General features: G+C 29.4%; 3 protein-coding genes across 4 annotated transcripts; 1 reads left to right on the top strand and 2 right to left on the bottom strand.

The window, feature by feature from the left end:
• Positions 1–753: 753 nt before the first annotated feature.
• LOC122567014 (transportin-3) lies at positions 754–6,050 on the bottom strand. 2 transcript variants are annotated; one of them, XM_043725065.1, is made up of 18 exons: positions 6,034–6,050; positions 5,642–5,869; positions 5,137–5,340; positions 4,897–5,054; positions 4,713–4,785; positions 4,525–4,656; positions 4,234–4,451; positions 3,850–4,144; positions 3,547–3,782; positions 3,309–3,448; positions 3,047–3,238; positions 2,731–2,975; positions 2,500–2,640; positions 2,227–2,438; positions 1,995–2,151; positions 1,751–1,918; positions 1,554–1,666; positions 754–1,485 (listed from the first exon to the last, which is right to left on the bottom strand). In XM_043725065.1, exons 2-18 carry the CDS (start codon positions 5,756–5,758, stop codon positions 1,425–1,427), a joined length of 2,862 nt encoding a protein of 953 aa, XP_043581000.1. In that variant the 5' UTR covers positions 5,759–5,869; positions 6,034–6,050; the 3' UTR covers positions 754–1,424. The 2 variants fall into 2 exon arrangements, with proteins under 2 accessions (XP_043581000.1, XP_043581001.1); XM_043725066.1 differs by lacking the exon at positions 6,034–6,050 and having other exon boundaries at positions 5,642–5,922.
• Positions 6,051–6,346: 296 nt separating this feature from the next.
• On the top strand, positions 6,347–7,569 carry LOC122567037 (WASH complex subunit 3). Its single transcript, XM_043725111.1, has 4 exons — positions 6,347–6,541; positions 6,641–6,805; positions 6,900–7,168; positions 7,418–7,569. Exons 1-4 carry the CDS (start codon positions 6,491–6,493, stop codon positions 7,479–7,481), a joined length of 549 nt encoding a protein of 182 aa, XP_043581046.1. The 5' UTR covers positions 6,347–6,490; the 3' UTR covers positions 7,482–7,569.
• Positions 7,561–8,583, bottom strand: LOC122567041 (60S ribosomal protein L44). The gene is made up of 4 exons (XM_043725115.1): positions 8,478–8,583; positions 7,941–8,114; positions 7,739–7,855; positions 7,561–7,656 (listed from the first exon to the last, which is right to left on the bottom strand). The coding sequence occupies exons 1-4, from the start codon at positions 8,478–8,480 to the stop codon at positions 7,636–7,638; spliced, it is 315 nt and encodes a 104-aa protein (XP_043581050.1). The 5' UTR covers positions 8,481–8,583; the 3' UTR covers positions 7,561–7,635.
• Between the last annotated feature and the right edge of the window lie 280 nt (positions 8,584–8,863).

Genomic DNA, 8,863 nt, shown 5'->3' with positions numbered 1-8,863 from the left:
AAAATAGAAAAAAAAATTTTGACCGGTATGTATTAGAAATTCGTTATCATAAAGTAAAATAATTGCATAAATACTAAAAATAATGGTGTAAATACTAAAAATAATGCTCATCATTAAAATATTCTTACAGTTTAATTATTTCCATCTTACATCGTAATTGATTTTCTTATTAATATCAATGCTTATTTTCATTAATTTATCTGTACATTAACAATTTATAAGAAGTTAATTATGTAAATTATTTGTACAAGGTAACCATCGTGTAAAATGTATATAGCTTTTATTTATGTTTTCATTGTATGAGTTGCACCATTATGTGCCACTTTGTTTCAAAACACGTGATTAGAATTATATTTCAAGACGAATTGATAGAAACATTAACATGATTTAGAACTATTGAACACTTTACTTTCAAATGTCTGTTCATACAATGAGAATGCAGGATACAAATTTGTTTCCCAATAATTATTATCACATAACAGATCTCATTAGACGTGATCTACATGTATATAAAATTATATTTCGCGAAACATGTGAAAAAGATACAGAAATGTGAATAAGTTTTATCATGTAAAATTCGTACATATGTTTCATTCCTTGTAACATGTATGCACAAGATGATTTTCATTGTAATATTATTGATCTATTCTTAAATATTTTAACATGTTATTTAGATGTTTACTAAAATTCCTTCTGCAAAGTCTGCTGCTTGCTCTCTATATTATTATAGTCATATAAAGAAAAGTCGTGAAGTATTAAAAACATAATTGTAAAATATATTTTAATGAGTGTCAAATCGAATACCATATCTTTTATATTTTTTATGTAATGTAAGAGCATTCCATTATGGGATTGTACGTGTAAATAAAACGGAAAGCAAAAATATATAATCACTCTGATTTTTTAATGTTTACTACCTGCACTTTATCTACAAAGTATGCATAATGTTATTTCAAATAGTTGACTAGATACATACCTAATATAATAGGTAATCCGGATATTCTTTCTGATGGTTATCATATATTCGAAGATTATAGAAAACAAATGCAATAAGACTATATTAATAGCAACATAAATAATTGATAAATGAGCAGTGTGTAAAATTCTATATTTAATACGTTTTTTTATGGCAAAAATATATATGTTAAAAAAAGTTATTAAATACAATGTTTGTGTGTAAAATTAAGAAACACATATTACAAGAAGGTCGGCTTATATTTATCCATTTTACATACTTTGTGAAGGAATGTGTAGATAGTAAACAAATACAAAGTATTTAAAAATTTTCTAATACATTTTTACAGCATAGACTTACCATTTCACAATAATTATTTTTCTTTAATACCTTCAAATGGAGGGTCCTGGAAGATCTTTGCTGTTTACAATTTCGTTATCTTTAGTCTTAATTTTTACATTAAAATGTATCAGCGATACAAACGTGCAAAATTGCGTAAGGCATGATTTATCGATTTTGGTGTTTCCGCCCTGAAAGAAAATTTATGTGAAATTCCTGTATTTCAAATACAAATAGAATTAAAAATTATTTGATATACCTTACAACCGTATTATGAAATTCAAACAGCTGCTCAGGTTGTGCTGTAGGAGAACCACCTGCATTTTGTGATGGCATAGTCTTAATGGCTTCTTCTAACCACTTGGATAGTAGCTAAAGAACAAATAAAATTTTAATTGTAGAGGAACATAGTGAATTAACTAGTAGGCAGAAATTACTAAGAATCAGTGTTCTTACTTGTCTATTAGTTACAGAAAGTTCATTAAAAACATCTGCTACATCAGATAACATGTAGGACGATAATGAAAACACTGATGCATGAAGAAGCCTTATGACTAAAGTTTGTCCTTTTTCTTTTAATATGCGTTGTACTAATTCCCGTCGTATTGTATAATCCGTCCGATTCTTGGAAAAAAGTAAAAATATCAATGAAAGTTTATTGCTATTAAGTTATAAAATATCAAGTTTCATTATAAGTTACCTCATTGTTGCGACCGCAGTGCAAAAGATCATAAAAAAATTTCATTACTGAAACATTTGCATCCCTATGGTCTAAGCTACAGGCCATTAAGGCACAGTCAATTATACTCTCTATAACGACCGAGCACAGGAAAGGTATTGGAGCTCTTTGAAGAAACCTACCATTAAAAATAAAGATATTTTTACATTTAAAAAATGAATATATTATTGCGTTATTAATAAAAAGTATATACCTGGCACATAATCTAAACAGATCATCTACTGTATCAGGGTGATTTTTTAGTCCATCTTGTTGTTGAAGGATATTGAAAGTAGGTCCAATAAATGCTTCCAACATTTTCAATAAACCAGGGACACATTCCGAATCTATGGCGTATTCGTCAACTAATATTGAACCAAGATATAAAAAGCAGCTATGTTGATGAGCTGCGTACAATTGCACAATCTGAAAATTCCCAAAACCATTAATAAAATTTTATAATCTAGAATTCATTTGCTACAGATACCTGTTTTACAAGTGGCTCAAGAAGATGGGCGGAATGTTTTCCTACACAACGAACAGCAAATCTTAAACAACGGCAACATCTCTCCATTACTTTTGCATCATGTTGATATGTTGTGCATACATTTGATAATACGGGCCACATCTATATATAAAGATAAAATTGATATAAAGAGTGTGTCTTAAGAGAATCATATATTATTGTGTAAATCATATTGCAAACCATAAAACGCACTTCGGTAACAGCATTTTGACAAGGGTGAGGTTCAAAATGATCCTCAACTGGAGGGTCCAGGTCAGTATGCCTAAATATAGCGGCTAATCTGTCTAGCCATACCACAGGGTCAGTCTTTGTTCCTACTTCAATTGGAATTCTACGTTCCATAATTTCACATAAAGGTCTAGCTTGAAACCAACATAATTCTTTCATAGCCTGCGTAAGTTCTTCACGCCCCAAACTTGACATGATTATTGCCACTCCTGTTTTCAAACAATAAGTGTTACATTATATCGTATTATAATTTTGTTGTATAAATAAATTTTTATCTTACCCTTAAGTAAACCAATGGCGGCATCGTTGCTGATAGCGAAACTGTCAAGAGAACGTGCTATTTGCAATAATCCTGGAAAGTGTGAAGCCATGTGTGATGGACAAGCAGTACATATACTTAATAATGCACCACAAGCTGCACTTCCCAAACCCTTTTGACTTAAGCAAGTCAAAAGAAAATTTAAAACAGGTTCTACAATATTAGTTTCAAATTATGAAATGAAAGGAATAAGACAAAAATTACAATTATCTATAAACATTACCTAAGGACTGTGGATGACTTTCTATCCACTCACAAAGTTCTCCTAATAAAAGTATACTTGTATGACGAACAGCTATATGAGTATTTTCTGGTAAATTTAAAATAGCCTCTACTACTTTCGGCACTACATCATTCTCTTTTCTGTAAGTGAATATTATAATAAATGTCAAATTATAATAATCTTATTCAGTAAAAGAATAATTTCATTGTATATACGAATTTTTATGCTAAAAACTTACGGCAAAATATTTTTTGCAACTGCTTGCATTACAAATAAAGCAGCTTCGGTAGAATCCCATGTAGGTACATGATTAGGTTGACCCTGTGGTCCTGGTCCACCCGTCAGGGACGAAAACATTTGTCGGAAACAGTGACTACTTCCAACTACAAATACAACGTCTTTTATCAGATCTGAAACACGATTTCTGAAATCTGCAAATTCTTCTCCACCAGCTCCCTCTTCCACCAGACCCAACTGTTAAAAGGAATTACATGTAGAATATCTTCAAAAAAAGATACTTTCGAATATTATATTTACTTACATGATCTGGTTCCATTTGACAATGCCTGCACAATGCTCCGATTAATCTTTCGATATGAGGACGGAACACTGCATATAGGTCTTCACTATTTTTTTGGTAGAGAATTATATCGGATAAACGGTACCATAGATTGAAAGTTATTTGCGCCACTTCATAATCGTGATGTCCAACACACACTAAGACAAGGTCAAGAATTTTGATAGCATAATGTTGCTTTCCTCCTACACAACCATTTGCCATGGTTTCCAAAAAAGTTTCCGCTAACTCCGTAAAAATCCGACAATAATTTATCGATCTACATAATTGATACAATGACTATGTAAATACTTAAAGTAACCTTCAGTTCCATTATATCTCTAATTACATAAAAGAAATAAAATTTACTTGTCCATATCTTCATGTGCAACAGACAAATGGTATGCTTGTTCTAAGGACATTACACTAGTAAAAAGAAATAGCTGTAACTGTTGCAGCTGTATAATAGATTCACTATTATTGTCCCGATTGCTATTACTATCTTCTTCCAAAACTTGGAGAATTACACATATACAATCTGCAGCTGCTTCATGTAATTGAGATCCAGTCATATGATTTCCAAGTATCTAAACAATGAGGTATAATTCTGCATTTGAAATTCATCTAAAGTTATAGCTTTCTATTTCTGAGAATACATACTTGAAGAGTGTATATAATTACATCACTTGTAGGTACAAGTGGTATAGCATGTACTGCAATCCAGCTTGTAAAACATCTAAGAATTGTAACACGAATTTGTACATTCTCTCCACCATTTTTGAGACACATTTTCTGGAAATATAACACGAATTACTTACAATAGAAAAATACATCTTCAATCTACTTACCAAAAATTCAGTAACTGTATCTGCACTTGCATTAAGTTCAAGTAATATATGCTGTCTGCGATTGGCTCCTAATCTGTACAATGTAATACAAATTAAAAAAAAATTATTTTCAAATATAAGCAAGTATATGAAAGATTGTTTATAAATATATTGTACTCTAGATCTTTTTTCCATCTTTATATACCTAAGGGATCTTGAATTTACTTCTTCTGGTAATACTGTCATTACTTCCAATAATGGCCATAAGCTAGCAGTTGATCCGCCAAATCTATTGATTAAATCAACAACTGGTTTTTGCCAAGAAGACATTTGCAATGCAAGGTCTGCCAGTGCTAAACACAACTATAATAATGATCTTTTCTATTATGATCACATATAAAAAGGTACACATATAACTGATATGTTAGAAAAAAAATATATAAACCTGTGTAACAATAGCAGAATTGGTATGTTCATTAATTTGTGATATGTGATTCATTAAAGAATCCCTCAAAGAAATATGAGCTTCTGCAGGTAATTCTTGGAAACATAGCTGTATTTTAGTACGCATTGTTTGAGCAGCAAAATAACAAGATTGAACATCTCGCTTTTGCTGCAGCATTTCATCTGCTATTTTCCATGCAAATACCTAAAAAAATCATATATAATATAAAACATAATAACTGTCATAACTTTCTTCTTATTTTTTATATCTTTTTTATTGCATGAAAATTACATCCAGTAACGTTAAAAATTTATAATGTAGAATTCGAGTCTTTTAACATAAGGTTAGAAATTGTATGATCTGTCTATATTTTTCAATGAGAGTTTTATACATTTGCATTGTACTATTATCAATAATTGTATAATTCGCATAGGAAGACGTACACGCATATAAGAACAAAGCAGTATATATTGATTGCAAAAATGATTGCTAACAAATAACTTACTGATTTTTGTAATTCGTCCAACCATTGAGATGTTTTTCCTGGCCCCGAAGGATTTGAGTTATTATATAAAGAATATACAGCCTGGTAAACTGTTTCCAGGTCAGGCGGAGACTCCATTCTTCAAAAAATATTTATTTTCCCGGTAATATCCATACAGTTAATTCCTACTGACAACAGATCACTCGCGTTTGGTACCGCGTTACATCCAACCCAATCTCCAAATCCAACCTGTACAACCACAAAAAAGTTCTTATTCACGCCATCAGCGCATATTCTGTTTTATCGACTTATAGCAAATAATATTTTCTATCAAAATCTGATTGAATCAATTATTGAAAATATCTACAATTTGAAAAATAGTTACTAATAAAAAAATATTTTCTTTCTGGTACCTTATATGTGATTTCGGTTATATGGTCAGTTTATAGATTGCAATTAAAATTACGTTGACTCTGACTGTTATACTTTTATCAATTAAAATTCAACTATAAGATCGTTATACGTATATCAACTGTTTGCATGAGATATATAGGCATAAAGTGAAAGATACTAACACATAATAAAGTAATGACTGAATTTTGATCATGCCCTGTTTGAATTATTTTTGCTTGTATTTATAACTTATGAATTTTCAAATATTTTGTAATATAATACACTTTAAATACCCCGCCTCTTATACGTTATCCGCAGAGTATTTCACTAGAGGAGATGTATTCTGCTACAGTTGAAAGATTTTTAGTGAACATATCCTTTCGCGAGTCCTACATGATCCATGGGAGCAATGCGTTAAAAGTTCATGACGTTTGACAGTTAGACAACAAACACAAGAAATAACATCTGAAACGCACAATGAATGATTACAAAATACCAATAATCGAGCCAACTATCGATTGTACAAAGGTGCAAACATTGGATTTCAGCATTCTTTCTTTTCTGCTGCTTATTCATAATAACAGACAATTTTACACCTTTCTATATGTCTTATATTTTTATTGTCAGGTTCCACCAATTAATCAAAAAAGGACAATTTCTTTCATTAATCATTTCATTGTGCATACTGTAACATTTCTTAACAAATTTACTCTATCATGCGAAGAAAGATTATTGGAATTTGAATATAAGCTACAAAGGATAGAGGCTTCACTAGAAATTTTAGAGTCTTGGGTATGTAATTATTAATTATTTTAAGTAACTTATACAAATGAATTTATTTAAGAAGATTATTTATAATTTTTGATAATTTATTTATGTTTTATAGTTATCATCTGTTCCAGTCTCGGAACAAGATCAAAGTACAAAAAGTGTTATAAAAAATAAAGATAATAAAGAGGAGGAAGAAAGTATGCCTAAAATAGATGAACCTGATAATAGTAAAGCAGATGAGTCTGAAGATACACAGGCTGAAAAGCAACCAGTGAACAAAGACCTACGCTATGAAAAATACTTAAAGATGGTACACTTTGGCGTGCCAAAAGAAGCTGTCAAATTAAAGATGCAACAAGAAGGATTGGATTCATCTATTTTAGAGTAAGTTGTACTTAAAATGTCCTAAAATTTTAATAATTGAAATTCAAATTTATAATAAAATATAATAGTAAAAATTAACCAATGTATATTTTGAAATATGAAAAAATGAATAGAAATAATATGGGATAATAATTCCTTTTGCAATGAAACATTTTCTAATTTTGTTAACTTGTTTTGTGCGCCATTTTTTGTATCGTATCTTTATTGAAGTCATTAACACCATTTTATATTATTGTATTATATTAACAGTGATTCCCAGCAAACGGCTTCTAATGTGAAATCTACAGATAATGCTAAGAATAAAGGAGATTAAATACTTAACTATATTCATCTATTGAACACGTGAAATATTTTTACGTTATAAAACATAGTTAATAAAATAAACAACTATACAAATTCCAGAAGATTTATTTCATTTCTTATTAAATACACATAGAAAGTTAACATACATAACTTCATACATAATCCTAGAATTGAATCATTTGTCCCTGGAAAAAGAACATTATTGAATCAGTTAATATATACATATATCATAAAATATTTTGGAAGAATTACATACAATATACTTACCTTTCTTTTCTTATCACCTCCTAATTCAAAATGTTTACATCTTTTAAGAGGGATTTGTTTCCTATATTTGCACTCTGTACATTCCATTCTTAAGACAATTTTTTTAGTAGTTTTTGCCTACATAAGAAACGTGGAATTAGCATAAAATTTTAACTGTATTAATAGAATTAATATCAAATCAAGTAATATTTTAAAAATATACCTTCTTTCTAAATATAGGTTTCGTCTGTCCACCAAAACCTTGTTGTTTACGGTCATAGCGTCTTCTACCTTGTGATGCATGACGCTCCTTACTTTTTTTATACTGTGTCACTTTGTGAGGTTTATGCACTTTGCACTTTTTACAGAAAGTGCGTCTTTGCTTCGGTACATTTACCTGAAATCATTGAAATAGGCACCATGCTATTCATTTATTTCCAGATATACAACTAAAATGATAGGACTTAAATTAACCCTTCATTTTTTTCAACTTCAAATTATTTTTTTTTATTAATATTTTATTAATATCGATCAATTCTTTATTCATTTCTAAAAACAATAATAAAATGTCACTTTTGGAGGTTATGTTAATACTATTACAGTTGTTACTTCTGTCTAAAAAAAACCATAGAATATTTATACTAATTTTTCACAAATATAATATACGTTGTAAAATTTAGCGTTAAAAGTAATATTGCAATAAGATTATGATTGAATTCATGGATAAATTATGTATATATCCAATTGAAAGTTTACCTACCATCTTGAATGTTTAGAAAGAAAAGGAAATGTATCTTTGCCGGAAATGACATACATATGTTCGCGCATGCGCAAATATTATACACTATACAAAATCGAAAATTTATTGTCCTTGTTTAATTAAAGGATATAAGTATTAATGTAGTGTTTAACGTGATATTATTTTACAAAATTTCTTCCAAGAAAAATCATAGTAAAAACAAATATAACTGTTTTTAATTCTTTCAAAGACAAAATTTCGATTGCATATTGGATATACGCCATTAATAGCTGGCATCAAAATTGGTTTAATATATAAGACGCTCAATCAATAACAGCAATTATGTTATAATATTTATTTCGGTGTTATTCTTTATAATTAATTTATTTATTTTTCACGACTTATTA

Source organism: Bombus pyrosoma, linkage group LG4 (assembly GCF_014825855.1).
Source record: "Bombus pyrosoma isolate SC7728 linkage group LG4, ASM1482585v1, whole genome shotgun sequence".
Classification (NCBI taxonomy): Eukaryota; Metazoa; Arthropoda; class Insecta; order Hymenoptera; family Apidae; genus Bombus; species Bombus pyrosoma.
Note: the sequence above shows the minus strand (reverse complement) of the source record. Positions and strands in the feature narration are given on the sequence as shown.

Coding starts and splice junctions, on each gene's coding strand:
- LOC122567037 (XM_043725111.1), top strand. CDS start 6,491: ATGAATGATTACAAAATACCAATAATCGAGCCAACTATCGATTGTACA. Junction 6,542..6,640: donor CAACTATCGATTGTACAAAG/GTGCAAACATTG, acceptor TTTTATTGTCAG/GTTCCACCAATTAATCAAAA. Junction 6,806..6,899: donor TAGAAATTTTAGAGTCTTGG/GTATGTAATTAT, acceptor TATGTTTTATAG/TTATCATCTGTTCCAGTCTC.
- LOC122567014 (XM_043725065.1), bottom strand. CDS start 5,758: ATGGAGTCTCCGCCTGACCTGGAAACAGTTTACCAGGCTGTATATTCT. Junction 5,055..5,136: donor ATTCTGCTATTGTTACACAG/GTTTATATATTT, acceptor TCATTATTATAG/TTGTGTTTAGCACTGGCAGA. Junction 4,452..4,524: donor TAATTATATACACTCTTCAA/GTATGTATTCTC, acceptor CTCATTGTTTAG/ATACTTGGAAATCATATGAC.
- LOC122567041 (XM_043725115.1), bottom strand. Junction 7,856..7,940: donor AACCTATATTTAGAAAGAAG/GTATATTTTTAA, acceptor TTTCTTATGTAG/GCAAAAACTACTAAAAAAAT. Junction 7,657..7,738: donor GAGGTGATAAGAAAAGAAAG/GTAAGTATATTG, acceptor TTCTTTTTCCAG/GGACAAATGATTCAATTCTA.